The sequence below is a fragment of the Rhinolophus sinicus genome, chromosome 3, assembly GCF_057876585.1.
Source record: "Rhinolophus sinicus isolate RSI-liver-muscle chromosome 3, RSI-T2T, whole genome shotgun sequence".
Taxonomy (NCBI): domain Eukaryota; kingdom Metazoa; phylum Chordata; class Mammalia; order Chiroptera; family Rhinolophidae; genus Rhinolophus; species Rhinolophus sinicus.
Genome location: NC_142503.1, coordinates 118,206,455 through 118,224,912, shown reverse-complemented (window position 1 = coordinate 118,224,912; position 18,458 = coordinate 118,206,455). Strand labels below are relative to the sequence as shown.

The window sequence follows — 18,458 nt, the reverse complement described above, 5'->3', positions numbered from 1 at the left end:
TGTGAACACTTGCATGGTTTTATCTGAGAAAAGTGGGGCCTTCAAAAGCTTAGACCTATTGGGGTGGCCAGATGGCTCAGTTGGTTAGAGCGTGAGCTCTCAACAACAAGGTTGCCAGTTCAATTCCCGCATGGGATGGTGGGCTGCACCCTCTGCAACCAAGATTGAAAACGGCAACTGGACTTGGAGCTGAGCTGCGCCTTCCACGACTAGATTTAAGGACGATGACTTGGAGCTGATGGGCCCTGGAGAAGAACCCTGTTCCCCAATATTCCCCAATAAAATTAAAAAAAAAAAAAAGTTCTGCTCCATAGAAGGGATATTTAAAAAAAAAATGAAAAATGGAATCATGCTTTAAAAAAAGAAAGAAAAGCTTAGGCCCATCAGGAGTGTGATGCCTCGCTCCTCAAACACCCCACCCAATCACAGTGTGTGCCTGTAACAGCTACTGCCCATTTTCAGAATGACCAGTTTCTCCTTTAATCAAGTTCTCCTGCATCATATCCTTTAAAGAAAACTCCACGGCTGAGGGAGGGCAGCAATCTGAACTGGCTGTAGTTGCCGAAGAGCTGTTTACACTCACTAATTTCACACATCGAATTACCGTATAGCATCAGAAGCTGCCAGGAAATGAATGGTATTATCCATAGAGCACTGGCTCTAAGTAGCTGAATAGCATCGGGGGCCTTCTCCCAACTAGGTAAGATAAGTACAGCTTCTCTCCGTCCCCCCACTGATTCATTAAAGGACAGGGCTTGGGTAGAAGAAGGAGAGGTAGGTTGAAGAAGGAAACCTACTCCTGCACTAACATGCAGCGTCCTGAGGCCATCTTACCAAACAGACCCTGTGGGGACAGAGCCCCAGAGAGCAGTTTCCAGGCTCTCGGCCTCACATGGAGAGGTGCTGGCTCGGGTAGCAGCTGTGACTATTGGCCATTGGCTGTTACGGGTTAGCCAATTAGCCACTGATATAACTGCCACGGCTGTGTTGGTTGGTCAATCAGTCGGTTGGGTGGCAGGCAGAGAAGCGGACAGCAGGTTGCAGGTCATGTGGATCCAGCCTCCAGTGAGACTATAGTGGTATGACTCCCCTATCTATGGCTCCGTGGGTGTTCCTTTTTGGCCTCACCATATCCTGCGTTCTTATGTGTGGAGCAGGACTAGAGACCCCGCAGGCCGCCTCGCACGACAAGGCCCCTAGTTCCTGAAGTCATTAAAAAGAGGAGCCTGCCAGAGAGCACGTGACCTGAAAGCCAGGTGGTTCTGAGATCCTTTCTCCAAAGATCTTTTCATAGAGAAATGGTATGTGAGTGTTGACATTTTACGTTTTGCTGATGATGGCATGTGGGTAAATGATAACACTGTTAAGGATGGTGAAAGGGTACCTTATTCACATGTTATAAACAAAGAGATCTGAGCAAATAAAATAGGCAGTTGAAATTCCTGACTCAGGCCAGAATCCAAAACCACAGATCCTGTAGTGATACAAATATAGATTTGGAATGGCATCTTTAATAATAAATAGATAGGGAGAGTGCTATGAGATTAGTGATGTTTTGATTATGGTTCCACCTGAAACTGCCTTTTGACTGAATGTTCACATGGAGCAAGGGGCGATCATATGCACACTGGCCATCTCGCTGCAGCCAGGACGCTGAGTGCTATAAACCTGCCACTGTGCTGACTGCTGCGACTCCAGCACTCCTGCCGTCCACCCTCACCTGGTGTGGGGACAGAGCCAGGAGTGCAGTTTCCAGGCTCTCGGCCTCACGTGGAAAGGTGCTGGCTAAGGTAGTAGATGGCCGTCAGCTGTAACCAGTGACCCATTGGCCACTTATATAACTGCTGTGGCTACGCTAGCAGCAAATGGGGGGCTAGCAAGAAGATGGTGGCTGGCAGGCGCAGATTGCAGCTAGTAAGTGGGGTTGGTTGGTTGGCAGAGAAGCAGACAGCAGGTTGCAGATCGTGTGGCTCCTGCCTCCTGTGTCTCCAGCCCAGCAGCCAGCAAGACTATAGTGGTATGACTCCCCTATCTATGGCTCCGTGGATGTTCCTTTTTGGCCTCACCATGTCCTGCATTCTTATGTGGGGAGCGGGACCAGAGACCCCACATGACATCTGGGCTTTTGCACTGTCTGCGTCTGCAGTCGCCTCCCACTCCCAACTTCACACCAGCTATATTTCATCTGCCCTGAAGCCTCCTTCTCCACCCCCCAGACACCTTCCTTCTGCCAATGACTCAGCTCCTGCTGCACACAGCAAATAGAAGATATCAGGAGGAATGACCTTACATGTCAGCCTCTACACCACACACCCACGTGCACCAGCCACACAATCAAACCACCTTGCCTGTACTCAAAGCCATCTCAGTGCAAGAGGTGTTCTCGCCACCTGTTCTATAAGATTCTCTCTCTGCCTGCTTTCTCAGGGCCTTGTTCCAACAATTATCCCTTCTATGCCCATAGCATCAGCCTCTACTTTGGTCCTGGCTTTGATCAAAATATAAATATCCTCAAGTTTCTTCTATCTTTAAAAAAAAAGCGAAAAACCTGAAAACCTCCTCCCTTCACAGTGAAGCTTCTGGTAGGCTGGAGGTTTTGAAGAGACCACACCAGTCAGTATCTGAAATGGAAAGCATAATTGACTGTTATTTGGGGTAAGCAAAATAGAGCTATGCTTATAAGACAGAGTCTCTCTGGACAAAGCATAGTATAACCATATACATATAAAGTCTAGGGAACCAATTGAAATCTCGTCCTGCCACCCTTGGCACCATCAAAATGACTCCTCCAGGTTGCAGGTGGACATTTTGGTGTGTCTGATATACTTAGCCTCTGCTTCCTTCTTGAAATGCTGCTTTATAGTCTTTCCGAGAGACCACTGTCTCCTGGTTTTTCTTCTGTCTCTGGCCATTCCTCAGATTCCATTAATGGCTTTTTAAAAAAATCTCTCTATCCTTTAAATAATAGTATTCCTCAGTTTTCATTTTCAGCTTTCTTCCCTTGTAAGTCTGTATCCTATCCTATTATACCTTATCTACTCACTGATGGCTCTTGCCATTATGTGTTCCCTGATAACTCCAAATCTTTATCTCCAGCCCAAAGCCCTCTCCTAAATGGTACAATTACATAACCATCTGCCCACTGGACATCTCCCACCTGGAGACATCATGAGCTCCCCCTCTCATAGACCCTATCTTGTTCCCATCAGCTGTCCATCTGTCCAAATCTTCCTTGGTTTATCCCTTTCCTTGTTTCCCACATCCAATCAATGACTAAGTCTGGTCAGTTCTGCTTTACTCTCAGATGGCTCTCTTCGCTCCATCTTTACTGCCAATGTCTCAGTTCTCATTGTCTCTTACTTGAATTACTGCAGAAGCCCCCTATTTGGTCTCCCTCTTCTAGTCCAGCCTTTTTGCACTGCACAATTTTGATCTCTCTAAATTGGTAGTCATGTCACACACCTGTTTTAAATCCTTTGTTTTTCAACCATTGCTTCCAGGTGGTAAAAGACTCCTTATCACGGCTTACAAAGATGGCTGGGATCTGACCCGTATATTCATTTTCCAGCCTTATTTCTGGCACTGCCCATGTCATCCTCCCACACCGCTGATTGAGCCATATTTGACAGCTTGCAGTTCCTTTCATTCAGCGTAGTAATAAAGAGCCCCCACCTTCACCAGGCTGCTCCTTATCCTTGGAAACTCCCATTCCTTGTCTGGATGATTCATCTGAAAACTCAGCTCAGCTGTCTCTTCCCCTGTGGAGACTTCCCTGAGCACCCTCCCCACCCCCAGTCTGGTTTAAGTGCCCCCTCCTAACACGAGATTATGTTACAATCATTGGACTGCTAACTCCTGGAGGTTAGGAGTAGATGTGTCTTTATATCTGTATTCCCAGTTCCCCCGCCTAGTGACTGACAGAGAAGGCTCTCATTAATTTTTCATGAATAAACTGATCTTTTTGCTTTATCAGGGCCACAATTTTAAGTGCACACATGTACACACACACACACACACGCCAAAAACTTAAATCTGATCCAATCTCTAGATCCAGCTACCAATTTATAGGAAACAGAGGACTGGAGAAGATGTTACCTGACCCATAGAGTTGCTGTTAGCAACATCAAAATGTGTGAAATTCCATAAGACAAGCAGCCACATGTATTGAACTGCAATCAAGAAATTGCAATGTATGGAGCTTGTTTAGATCCTGATTTTTTTTTTAATTATGACTCAGAGAAATATAAACACTGATTGTATATTTGGTATTAAGGAATTATTGTTAATTTTTCTACATGTGATAATGGTATTATGCTTATATTTTAAAGAGTCCTTATATTTAGCAGTACATTCTGACATACTCACAGATGAAGTCATATGCTGTCTGGGACTTGTTTCAAAATAGTCTGACAGGCAGAATTGGGAGGGGATGTAGGTAAAATTGGATCACCATGAGCTGATACTGAAGCTGAGTGACGGGTACATCATGCTCTTCTGCCTACTTTTGTTTATATTTTAAAATTTCTACAATAAAATTTTTTAAATTAAAGTTTATTGGGGTGACTATTGTTAGTAAAATTACATAGATTTCAGGTGTACAATTCTGTATTACATCATCTATGTATCACATTATGTGTTCACCACCCAGAGTCAGTTCTCTCTCCATCACCATATATTTGATTCCCTTTACCCTCATCTACCACCCTCCACCCCCCTTACCCTCTGGTAACCACTGAACTATTGTCTGTGTCTATGAGTTTTTGTTTCTTCATTTGTTTGTCTTGTTCTTTTGTTGTTTTCAGTTTGATATCCCACGTATCAGTGAAATCATATGGTTCTCGACTTTTTCTGTCTGACTTATTTCACTTAGCATAATAACCTCAAGATCCATCCATGTTGTCACAAATGACACTATTTCATCTTTTCTTATGGCAGAATAGTATTCCATTGTGTATATATATACCACAACTTCTTTATCCAATCATCTATCTAAGGACACTTTGGTTGTTTCCATGTCTTGGCCACTGTAAATAAAGCTGCAATGAACATTGGAGCACATATATCTTTACGGATAAATATAAAACTATCATTGTGTTAAAATATACATAACAAAATTTATCACTTTCACCATTTTTAAGTGTACAGTTCAATAGCATGAAGTAGACTCACATTGTTGTGCAACCATCGCAACCATCCATCTCCAGAACTTTTTCATCTTCCCAAATGAAACTCTGTACCTGTTAAACAATAACTCCCCACTTCCCCCGCCCCTGGGCAACCACATTCTATTTTCTCTCTCTATGAATTTGACTATTCTGGATACCTCATATAAATGGAATCATACAGTATTTATCCTTGTGTGTCTAGCTTATTTCACTTAACATAATGTCTTCAAGGTTCATCCATGTTGTAGCATGTATCAAAACTATTCCTTTTTAAGGCTGAATAATATTCCATTGTATGCATAGACAACGTTTTGTTTATATATTCATTTGTTGATGGACATTTGGGTTGTTTCCATAACTTTATTTCCTGAAGGTACCCTATAATGAGTATTCGTATATATGAGGTATATTGATTATAGCTATCTTGCTGAAGAACTGGCATAGAATTTCTGAGGTCTGTAGGCATCGGATCCTAAGGCTTTAGAGTTTTTGAAGATCTATAGTCCACACAAGCCAGGAAGTGCCAGAGACGGCAGAGGTGGGGGTACAAAGTTAAGAATAGGGAAAGGAAGTTACACTTGCTGTTTAGGATTACTCAGAAAAGCTCTTGCTCTCATTGACCTCTCCCACCTTCCAGGCAGCTTTTCTGCTTCCTGAGCATCCCTACGCAGTTATGTCGAACACATGCAGCCCTGCCAAGCCTATTTTTACCCTAAGCTCAGGAAGTACCTTTCAGTAGTTTTGTGTCTCTTGCAAGTAAAAAAAAGAAAAGCTTCTTAATCTGTTCCTACAGGAAATAAACTGAATTAGAATGGAAGCCAAACCAGAGAATGTTTGAACCAAACATTAAGTTGAATTTGTCCTTACTCTTCTAATTTTTGGAGAATTATCCTTTAGATATCTAAGGAGCAACGTGGGGGATGAGGCAGGTAGGAGCTGGGGGAGTGGTTGAGATCTGACCCCAGGTTAACCTTGAGGTACTGGGTACCTGCACTTCTGGAACCATTTGGAATTTTCGGTATTCTCTAGAATGAGCAGTACTGTTTATTTGCTCTACTGTGTGACCCAGATTCCAGACCCCTCAGGCAAGTCCAAAACTGTCCCCACCATCTCTGGTGCTCCAGGTTGAGAACAGCCCTAAGTGGATCTCAACTTCTCTGGTCAGGACGGCCCTGAACTCCAGGAAACTCGTCCACATCTCTCTCATTAAAACTGAAAGCAGCAAAGGAACAAGACAGACAGACAAACAAAAACTCACAGACACAGACAACAGTTTAGTGGTTACCAGAGGGTAAGGGGGGAGGGTTTTAGCAGAGGGTAAAGGGAGTCAAATATATGGTGATTGAAGGAGAAATGACTCTGGGTGGTGAACACACAATGCAATATATAGATGATGTATTACAGAATTGTACATCTGAAATCTACATACTTTTAGTAACCAATGTCACCCCAATAAATTTAACAGATAGATAAACCTAATCCCTGTTTATAGTCTCAAAGGGAAGATTGTCTTTTGGTGGGATATTGACCATCCTCTACACACTGGGTATTTGTCACAGACCCCTTTATGCTATGAAGGCCATTTGTATTTGAGGTTTTTTAGGTTTTGTGGGGGGTTTTAGCTTTCTATTTACTTTTTATTTTGAGATACTTATAGATGTAGGAAATAGTACTATGCAGATGTAAGAAATAATACAGAGTGATCCCATGTATCTTTTATCCAATTCCCCCCAATAGTAACATATTGCCAAACTGATATTTTAATATCACAACCAGGATATTGATATTGATGCAGAGAGCATTTTTATCACCACAAGAATCGCTCATGTTGCCCTCTTTTAGACACACCTTCTTTGCTCCTGACCCCACCCCCACCTTAGTCCCTGGCCACCACTAGTCCTTCTCAGTCTTTATAATTTTCTCATTTCAGGAATGTTATATAAATGGAATCATACAGTATGTAACCTTTGGTGTTTGGCTTTTTTCAATCAATATCATTCTGTGGAGATCAAGCCAGATTGTTAGGCTATCAATAGTTTGTTCCTTTTTAATTGCTTATTAGTATTTCATGATGTGGATGTACACAGTTTAACAGTTTGCCTGTTGAAAGACATCTGGATTGTTTCCAGTGTTTTGACTATTACAAATAAACCTAAGTAGGTAAATATTTGTGTACAGGTTTTTATGTGAACATAAATCTTCATTTCTCTGGGATAAATGCCCGAAAGTGCAGTAACTCTGTTGTGTGGTAGTTGCATGCTTATGTAGTTTTATAAGAAACACCAAACTTTTCCAGAGTGGCTGTACCATTTTAAATTCCCACCAGCAATGTATGAGTGATTCAGTTTTTCTACATCCTCACCAGCATTTGGTGTCATCACTTTTTTTTTTTTATTTTAGCCATTCTGATAGGTTTGTAGTGATACCTCTTTAGGTTATAATTTGTATTTCCCTGATGGCTAATAATGTTAGACATCTTTTCATGTGCTTGTTATCTGGATATCTTCTTCAATGAAAGTTCTTTGTTCATGTTCTAATTGGATTGCTTGCTTTTTTTAACTGTTGAGTTTTGAGAGTTCTTTATATGTTCTAGATATTAGTTCTTTGTTGAATATGTGGTTTGTAGATATTTCCCCCCACTCTGTAACTTTGTTTTCATCCTTTTAACAGGGCCTTCCACGGAGCAAACATTTTTAATTTTGATGAAATCCGGTTTATCAATTTTCCTTGTATGGATTATGTTTTAGGTGTCAAGTCTATGAACTCTGCCTGGTTCTACCACATGAAAATTTCTCTCCTAGGTTTTTTTCTAAAACTTTATAGTTCACGTTTTACATTTAAGTCCTTGATCCATTTTGATTTGATTTTTTTTTTTCTATAAGGTGTGAGATTTAGGTAGAGGTTCATTTTTTACTTATGGATGTCCAATTGCTCCAGTACCACTTGTTGAAAAGGGTATCTTTTCCTTGACATTTTTGTGTGGGTCTATTTCTGGGTCATCTTTTCTGTGCTGTTGATTTATGTGTCTATCCCTTCACCGGTATCACACACTTTAGTTTACTGTAAGTGTATGATAAGGCTTAAAATGAGGTAAACTGATTTTTCCCACTTTATTTTTTCTCAGAATTGTTTTATCTATTCTCATTAGTTTGTTTTTCCATATATGTTGCAGATAATCTTATCCATATCAACAAAAATAATCTTGCTGGGATTTTAACAGGAATGCATTAAACCTTAACATCAATTTGGGGAGAATTGATACCTATATACTATATGCTGTCTTGAGAGTCTTCCAATTTATGAACATGGATGGTGGTGTTGAGTACTTCTGTATACTTACTGATTTTCTGTCTAGTTCATCTCTCAATTATTGATAGAATAGTGCTGAAGTCTCATCACCTCTTTCGCAGCTCTGTTGTTTGGTGCACACACATTTAGGTTCGCTGTATCTTCTGGGTAGAGTGACCCTTTTATCATTATGTATCATCCCTCTGTTTCTTTGCTCTAAAGTCACTTCATTTAATATTAATGTAGTTTTCCTTTGATGAGTGTTTGCATGATACAATTTTTTGCATCCTTTTACTTTCCACCAGCCTATATTGTTATATTTGGAGTGAGTTTTTTAAGACAGCCTACAAATAGGTCATGTTTTTTAATCCACTCTGCCAAACTCTTATCTTTTAATTAATGTAGTAAAACCCTTTATATTTCATGTTATTATTGATGTGTTAGGACTTATGCCTGCCACTTTATTTTTTGTGTTCTGTCATCTCTGTTTTTTGTTTCTCTGTTCTATATTTCCTGCCTTCCTGTGGGCTATTTGAACTTTTTTTAGAATTCCATTTTTATGTCTATACAGTGTTTTGGTTTTTAATCATAGTGTTTTTAAGTGTATCTCTTTGTATAGCATTTTCAATTGTTGCCTTAGGTAATACTCGTATATATATATCCATCACAGTCTGTTTTAAGTCTCGCTAGACTGCCTCTTTCCTGGTTCTTTGGGTAGAGAAAACAGGCCTTTGTTGGGTTTTGTTGTTGTTGCTGTTGTTGTTTTGTCTGCTTGCATTGGCGTTTCCAGGTTGCTTGCTTCTTCAGCTTCAAGTCTAGGATATATGAGACACAAAGAAAATCCAAGGTACTTACCAACATGTTATTCCTCGTATCCCAAGGTCCCTAGCCAATCTGCTGTTTCCTCTCTACCTTTCAAAGTCTTATGTTTATTTTATATATAATGTCTAAGATTTTTAGTTGTACTTAGTAGGAGAAATAGGGAAAAGTACATCTACGTCTTCCCAGAGTGGAAATTTCTCCCAGTTTTATTTATTTATTTTTATCTATTTATTTATTTTATTAGTTTCAGGTATACGAAACAATGTAATAGTTAGACATTTACACGCCTCACAAAGTGATAACCCCCGCCCCCAATCTACTACCCCTCTGACATCATATATAGCTGTTACAGTTCCATTGACTCTATTCCCTATGCTGTACTGCACATCCTGTGATCCTAGTTTTATTTTTTGATCTAACATAGAATTCATTTTCTTTTTCCTTACTATTCTGAGCATACCTCTGACTCTGACGCAGCCCACTGGATCCAGCCTTGGAATTTACTCCAGAGGCAGTGGGCTCATAGCTAGACTGTCACAGAGTTTTTGGCTAGTGCCTTTAATCTATACTTTCATCTTACTTTCCTGGGCGTTTCATTTATTCTCCTTTGTTTACATCATTTTCGCAGCTGCGGCTAGTGGATACCTCTCACCACAAGATGGTGCCCCAGAGTAGTTCAAGCTAAGCCTTTTCTGCTCTTGCTCAGGCCTCTGTCTCTAACTTAATATTAGGAAACTCAAGGCCATTTATCTAAAACTGGGTATAGACGGGAAGACCCAGTTGTATATGTGTTTTTTAAGCCATATCTTCCCAGTTGCATGGAAACTTAAGCAGTCAGTATCCAAAATTGGTATTATTTGAAATTTTTTGTGTGTTTTTACAATAACTTTGTGGGAATTCATATGGAAATTTTAAAAAGCAATTGTCATTCCTCTTAATGAATCTAGTTGCTATTTTATATCAGGGATCATTGAAAGTAATCTACAATCTCAGGATAGCTTAAGAAAGGAATGTTGTAAGTGCACTCTGAAAGAGATACTCGCCCAGTGTCTTGAGGTGTTTGAATCCATGAACTAAACTTTCTTAGTGTAGATGTTTGCTTTTGGTTTCTAGCCTAACTTTTAAAATAATAGCTTATAAGTTTATATAAAAATGAATAGAATACAAAGACTGGTAAATACATGTTAACAATCTTTGGGTAGTGAGGTACGAGTGCTTTCTTCTTTTATCTTCCTTCTAGTCTGTAATTTTCAAGTTTTCAAAACTGAGCTACTTTTCTAATGCATAAAAATGGATGTGTGCGTCTTATTAAACGAATCAGAAAATGTTTATTAACCATCCAATATATGTAGAGGCAGCGTATATATTTCCCTAGGCTTGATAGTTAGGTAAGAAAATCATTAGGTCCACTCTCACCGAAGGCCGGGACTGTATCTTTTAAAACTGTGTAGGCTGTGATACCTACCATGTGCCTTATACAGAGAGAGGCCTGGGACATAACTGTTGAATGAACACAGAAGCCATTATTCCTAGCTTTGAAGGAAAGAATTATATTTTACTGGTTATAAAATTTGGAGTTTAGAGTCCTCACACTGGCCTTGGTATACTTCTCTGCTTGAGTATGAGATCACATTCAGTGGGCAAGTTGTGTCTGTTCTGTCTCTTAATTCTAGAATTAATAATTGGGCATAATAAAACCAACTACTATTTCCTAAAATAATAAGAACACAGTGGACCAAAAAACCAATATCAATCCAAAGCATTAAACAGTAATTTAAAAATTCAGCCCTTGCTAATTCAGTGTTAAGTTGTCAGAGAGTCTACATGTGTATTAGACATAACATGTGCTAAAGCAGTGTTTGACACAACTGACCAAATACGTGAATGAAATCTTGTTGATTAATTTAAATAGTATCCTGAAAATCTGCATGGGAAGAAATTATAAGGGGAAGCCAGACTAAAATCAGTGCTTTTTCCAACCAAGACTCAAGAAAATCAAGGATTTCTTCAGTGACTTTCAACTTGTGATTTTTGTAGGCCCAGCAATTCTTATAAATTAAAGAACTTTTATATTTCTGATACACTATTATATAACATAAATTATAATTTTTCAGTAGCTTTTATTTCTTAGCTTAACAGGTTGTACATGAAATTAGTCTATGGACTTTTCCTTCTGAAAGTTTGACTATAGGCAAGCTCACCAAAGTACTAGATTTACTAAAAATCCCAGTCCAGACTTTTGAGAGGAGTTCATGTGCACACAAGACATGTGGGAAAGGAAGCAAATGGAGGTAAAGTCATTTGACTGGAAAATAGGCTAGATGATGGATGGAAATTGACAGACCTTTGGGAGGAAAAGGTATTCCAATGAAAGGTGACAGCCTCAGCAGAATCAGGACATGGAAAAGTTGGCTGAAAAGTCACTATCTAGTTCAGGCACTTACCATCTTTTAAAATAGGAAGTAGAACCCTTTATTCAGATGAAAACTTATGCAGAATACTAATATATAAATTTGCAAAAGCTGAGCTGTTTTGGATAAAACAGGCTTGGGAGTGTATAGGAAACAAACCCCATCCTTCCTTGGCCTTCTTATTTCTATCCCAACGGGCTCGAGGGAACACAGTTTAAAAACAACTCATCTAGTCTGCTTATTAGAAAACTCCCCTGGATCCAATGGAGTCTGACCATTGGGCAGGTGTTGGACAGTAATTTGTAAAAAGGAAGCATTTCCTCAGGCTTGCGAAGATGGAAATTATTTTAAGGAATGTTTTCTCACCCCTTACCAGAGAAGAGTGTTTCACCACTGGGATTACAAGCTGGAAGAATCACTCCACTGACTTTCTTCTTTCCTTGACCCTCTTTGGGGCTGGCTTTGTGTTTTTTAGCTCTTGCACGTGGTCTCTCAACTAGCCAAGCAGAATCTGCGAGTGCTGGTCCTGGGCCGGAAGCACATGCTGACGTCGCGGCATGCCCGGTGGAGAAAGGATGAGATGGAAGAGGTGCAAAAGCAAGCCAGCTGTTTCTTTGCTGACAATATGTAAGTACGGAAGGTACTAAGTGAATGACACTAGGCTCCCGTCACCTGCTTGTTAGTTAACCTATTTTCACCATTTTTAAAGTGCACATATGTATACTCAGCCTCATTCCAAAAAAACAATTTTGAGGCAGCTTACAAAAATAGTTTCTAAAGCAGAATAAATTTAAACAGATGAGATTAAGAAATCAGGATAAAGAAGGAATGGAAGGAAGATAAAGTCAAAAGTGAGGTTAGTACACAGAATGCGTGCCATAAGGTCCTAAATAGATCATGTAACAAATATTTTACAAATATGATCACCTTCTGTGTTCTTGGAAAAACAGCAGTGAACAAGACCTAGCCCCTGACCTCTTGTGACTTACAGTAAACAGGTAAACAAGTAAACAGGTCACATAATTCCAGGCACTGATCAATGCTATGAAGACAATAAAGCAGAGTAAGTAGATAGAAAGGGATTAGGTGGGGTAGGTGGGCCAGAGGGTACTAGATGGGGCGGTCAGGAAAGGCCTTTGGGCGAGGGCAAGTCTGAAGGGAAGAAGTGCCGTCATTTGAGAAAGGGGGAGGGAAGAACATACTAGGTAAAGGGAACATCCAGTGTTCAAAAAGCCCTGAGGCAGGAATGAGCTTGGAATGTTTGAGGAAAGCAAGGAGTGTAGACAGGCTGTAGTAGCAAGAGGGAAAGTCGTAGGTTCTGAGGTCAGAGAGAAGGGAGGGACCACATTCCAGAGGACCTGGGGGCTCTGGGAGGCATGTGAGGGGTCTAGATGCTGCTATGAGCTACAGCATCCCTGGAAGCCAAAGAAACATAGAAACCACGGTTGGCGAGAAAATGCGGAGTCCATAAAGTAAGCAGAAAGCAGCTGATCGGGAGGGGCACAGATCCTCAACAGCACTGGTGAACTTGAACATGTGTTTTGTTTTTCATACTGTCGGCTGACAAACGTTTATTTCTGACTTTGCACGGATAATGAGGGTCCCTCAGTCCCAAGTCTAGGTTTCATTAGGTTGAATGTGATAATGTGAAGATTGGTCAGTATTTCCCAAATAATTTATTCTTAAAAAGGTAAAATGGCTCTCGATGCATGAAGCAGGCAACTAACCCCTCATTGAGATCCCACCTTTTTGGGATTTCTCATGGGAGGGGGTGCTTCTGCCTCTGCAAGAGTACAAGACAATAACGTTCTTCATGCAGTCACATTAGGCAACACTGGCAGACATTAGAGTGAGTGCAGGGTTGGGAATTAAGGTCACGGCCCTGCCACTTTCTGTCCGGAAGGTGTTTCCCTTCTCTGTCTTCTTTTTTTCATATGTAAACCTCATGGGGATGTTGTGAAGATTAAATGTAAAACTCTTGGCACAGCATCAAGTATGTGGAAAGCATGTATGTTAATTGCTATCATCATTATTTTTTTGTTTGGTGGACGAATTAGATAAATGCAGTGTTATGACCAAGAAGCCTGTTGGAAATTGGTCTCATGCTTGATTTGGGGCCTGTATTTATTGGACCCACTGAAGTTCCAAACCCAATTGTAAAGATTGATTCATTGGCTTTCTGTGGCTTTGGATTTGAATATTAAATTTTTAGTATTAACTCTATTTTCCACTAATGTGCCAAAGAATCCTTTTCATATGTAGTCTGGTGAATCCCCATGTAATTGTCACCCAGCTCCAAAAATTACTATCATTTGCTAATCTTGTTCCATATAACCCCTCCGTGTTTTCTTCTATTTTATTTTCCTCTCTCTTTTTCCTGGAGATATTTAAGGCAGATTCAGGTCATTTTACCATTTCACTTAAAATACTTCAGTGTAAGGTAAACATTAAATGGTTCTACTTTGGGTCGTTTGGATCCATAAGGCATATCACATGTTGTAGTTAAAATCTTCTGAGCCAAGGTAGCTACTGCTGTTTTGACAGCACATGTGCTAAAGCAGTTAAGAGCTGGTGTTGACGGTCCTTTGGAGACTGAGTCACTGGCTCATCTCAAAGCAGGAGATGTCTTTGGGTGCCGATCTGGGTGACCACCTAGAAGCTGCTCTGAGAGACCAGTTTCAGCTTTGAGGGCAGCCTTTTATCTTTAATTTTTGGTGGCTTGCAAGGAAGTGTCATCCTGCCCTATCAGTGTTATGAATGTTTCTTGAATTTGAGTGAGGAATGGGGGGAAAGGTGTGTTCTGTTGTGGATAAGGTAAATAGGAAAAATGCTCTGGGAACACAGAGAACCAACTTTTGAGCGTGAAGCGAGAGTTACTGTTGGAATCCTTCTTCCTAGTGGGAGAGCCCAGTTGAGCTATGAGGAGTCCCAAGCATTAGCATTCCCTTCCCCTTAGCTTTCCGTCTGTGTTCTAGATAGTGTTTCCTGCCAGCCAAAGTGGTTCATAGGTATCACTGCCATCATGTCAGTTAAGAATGCAGAGCCCCTGTAAGGAAAGTAGAATAAGCAGTAAAAAGCATGGTGAAGAGTGCTGTCCTCTGCCTCCTTGGGGGTGTGCTTGATTGTGTCCTTTCTTATGCCTGGCTCAGCTCAGAGGATGATCCGTTCCTTCTGTATGCCACACTGCACTCAGGGAATCACTGCAAGTTTATCACAAAAGATCTGATGCGGGACCACAAGGCCTGTCTAGCTGATGCCAAGACCCAACGCCTATTCTTTAAGTGGCAGCAGGGACATCAGCTGGCCATTATCAATAAGCTTCCAGGATCAAAACTAACCTTTCAGGTATGTTATCTGTTCTCTACATAATGTCAGCAGAGTCAAGTATATAGTAAGAACGTGGCATAATCAAAGAATGTTGCAAATAGGTGAAGGGTCTAAGTGCTTTATTTTTCTGTTTTAGTTTGGTATTTGGAATTAGCCAGTTCCTAGAAACAGAAAGACTGCCAGAGAAAAAGTTTTAATAAGCCAATCCCACATTAATTAGTATATTGAAATCACCTGGGATGTCAGCAGTTGTGACTTCAATTATGTTATTAATTACAAACTCTTCATACATGCTTTTTCTTTTCCCATTTATTTGTAATAGCTCAAAATTCCTCATCCTTTAAGGTTCATCACACCTCTACTTCTGCTAAGTAACTCCATTTTCCTGTTTAATCCACTTCTATGGCATGGTCTCAGTTGAGTTCTCCTTTGATTTTAGTTTAGATACCTGTAAGTGAAAGTACAAGGATGTCTCATTGTGAAAGCAAAGGGGAAAATCCAAAGGCAAGTTACTACAGAAAAAGACACTAGCCAGTGGTATGGTCCAATGGTCAAAAAATATACAAAATAACAAATTTATAGGAAATATAGTATCAAATGATACCACAGAGCTGCAGTCAGCAAAATCAAGACTGTAGGAAATAGTATAGGACAACTGAGACGATTTCCTAAACAAGAGTGTAAGAATAATAGAGAGAGAAAGGAAAGCTCTAGATTAAAAGAGAATTAAGAGATAATTCAACAAGCACAATGTAATAATTACCTTCTTTCAATTCCTACTCAAACAAATAAACTGTAAAATAAATGTACACACATATAATAATTGGAAATGTAAACAAATTTGATGTTAAGGGATTATTAATTGTTAAGTCTAATAATGGTGTTAATCTTATATTTACAAAATAAGTCCTTATCTTTTAGAGATACATACTGAATTACAGACAAAATGATATAATATCTGTCTTTGGGTGGGGGAGGGGAAAGGAAGTGGGTGGCGTATGGATGAAATAAAATTAACCCTGAGTTGATAATAGTTGAAGCTAGGTGATGGGTACATGGGAATTCATTCTCTATTTTTGTATATTTGAATTTTTCTCTGTCACATACAAAACTGATAAAGGCAACAAAAGGAATATTGTATCATGTATGCACACATGCGTGTACGTGTGTGTGTGTGTGTGTGTGTGTGTGTGTGTGCACCTGTAGAGGGTCCTCAACCTTAAAAATGAGCCCTCCTGGAAAAGGAACTCCTAAAGACTAGGGTTCATCTTTACAGAGCTAGCTGTTCTTTGAAAACCCATTGTTAAGTAAGACAGAGAATACGTCTCTGAAGCAAACTGAGAAGTTTTCAGAAAAGAAAGGGAAATGGCCAGATATCCTTTTAGTGTTGTTCTCAATGTTTGGTTCCCTTTTTAACAGCACATTCTCAGCTATGACACAGTGGTACAAACAACTGGAGACTCGTGGCACATACCATATGATGAAGACCTGGTGGAAAGATATTCCTACGAAGTGCCAACCAAATGGCTTTGCCTGCAGAGAAAGACATAAAGACTCGTACCCCCCTGCGCAGTTTGTGTTTGGGTGCCCTCCTGGTTGCCATCAGAACTCTGACACTGACCCTTGTTTAGACCATTGCTTCTGTCCTATTTGTCCTGTTTGGTCCAGTTGGTTTGTATGTCAACAAATTGAATTTTTAATTAAATGAGTTATATCTTTTCATAACCAGTTGCATTTTTCCCCCCTAACATTTGTTTTTCGGAGGCTTAGGCAGAGTGGGGGAACTCAGTGTGAAGTAGCCCACATTTCTCTTATTGGGCCATCTAGTTCGCTTACTTGGGCAACAGGTGCTTCTGCTATTCATTTTGCTACTGCTGACCTCACCTTCCAGGTCCACCAATAGCAGAACCAATCCATCTGGCCCTGAGCCCTGGGTTGTTTCTAACCCCCTTCTCCATCTCTGATACATCTCATCCTCTTCATGTTAGCTCCTACCCACACTGAATTACATTGGTCCTCTGTGATAAACTGGCCAAGATATCAAAGCCTCATAGCAACTCTTACTTATCACCCAATGATTTCGGTTGGAGGCAAGGGGACAATTCCTTCTCTTTAGACTATGATCTTCTTCATTCTGTAATGCCTTTTCCAAATTGGTTCAACATTTTGTGAACATTTTGTTAATTCCATCACTTGGTATGAGGGCTTTCTAAAGTATACAGATTTTTTCATTTCAGGTGTGACTTAGTTAATAAAGTGATTAAGTTTCAATAGTTGCCTCTGTTTTGCCCCCTTGCTAGCCACCTCACTGGGCCTTGATTTTAGCTGAAAATATTCAAGTCTGCAACACTTTATGACTGTTCTTTCCTTACTCATACATATGGTATGATTTAATGTTCAAGAACAGGCAAAACCAATCTCTGGTGATAAAAATCAGAATAGTAATTTCCCAAAGAAAGGGGCACAAGAGTACTTTCTGGGGGTGATGGAAAGTTCTGGGTGATGCTAACATAGGTGTGTATATAGATTAGTCAAAATTCATCACACTAAGCACTTAAAATTGATGCATTTACAACAGTGTACCTCAAAAAAGTATGTTAACATAATATTTACATGAAAAAATGACCTAATTTACATAAAATAGTATACATGGATATAAGTAGGATGTGCATTATGGACAGAGAGATAATCCAGGAAAAAGAGGAGGGGATAGATAGTTCATCTCCTTATCTATTTACTGGATTCAACACTGCTGCACACCTAGACTAAAGAGCTCTCCAGGAAAGTGATAAATGAAGAACCAGAAAGCTCTCATAAATCCAACCTGCTGATTTTCTAAATTTCATATATTGCATGCTTAGAAAACTGCTTTCAGTGAGCTAAGCTTTTTTTCTTTTAAGGAGCTATCCTAATTCTAAGAAAAATTTTAAAAAGCGTTTATAGAGATGGGGGAGGATAGAAAAAGAAGCTAGAACTTAAGAGCAGGAGTGAACCTTGAAGAACGTAAAGTCCAATAGGAAGTAGCATTTAGCAGAGGAGGAACAGACCTAGGAAGATAGAGTGGCCTCCCTGGGTCCCACAGCTAGTTAGTGGAGACATTTTAGTCATAACCCATCTCTTCTGATTCCTCTCAAACTGTTCTTTCTTCTACTGTGCACTATGATTTAGGCTAAAGTTGTTCATAAAAACACAGACTGAATGGTAGAGCCTCCAATATTTACATTTAGAAACTTTGTTCGCCACATAAGAGAAAGGGAAAATGAGAGGAAGGGAACAGGAAGTACCTCTCTAAGAGCCCACATTTCCAGAACGGCTGTCAGTATAGAAAATTTTGGTAGGGAAATCATATTACTTTTGAACTCTTTAATACCATTCAAAAACAAAAACCTAATATCTGCTTGAGGTATAAGTTGAGGTGCATCTGCCTTCTGTCCAAAGGTGGGGG

The 18,458-nt window shown here is 40.0% G+C and overlaps 1 protein-coding gene across 3 annotated transcripts in view; it reads left to right on the top strand.

Moving 5' to 3' along the window:
* Window positions 1–18,458, top strand: part of PRORP (protein only RNase P catalytic subunit) — a 118,302-nt gene that overhangs the window by 97,526 nt on the left and 2,318 nt on the right. For 2 of the 3 annotated variants that reach the window (XM_019750448.3, XM_019750449.3), the window contains 3 exons: window positions 12,162–12,313; window positions 14,836–15,031; window positions 16,433–17,284. In XM_019750448.3, the coding sequence (XP_019606007.3) occupies window positions 12,162–12,313; window positions 14,836–15,031; window positions 16,433–16,564 (480 nt within the window). In that variant the 3' untranslated portion in view covers window positions 16,565–17,284. Of the gene's footprint in view, window positions 1–12,161; window positions 12,314–14,835; window positions 15,032–16,432; window positions 17,285–18,458 lie in introns of those variants that run through there. The other variant, XM_088796875.1, reaches the window with a different exon arrangement.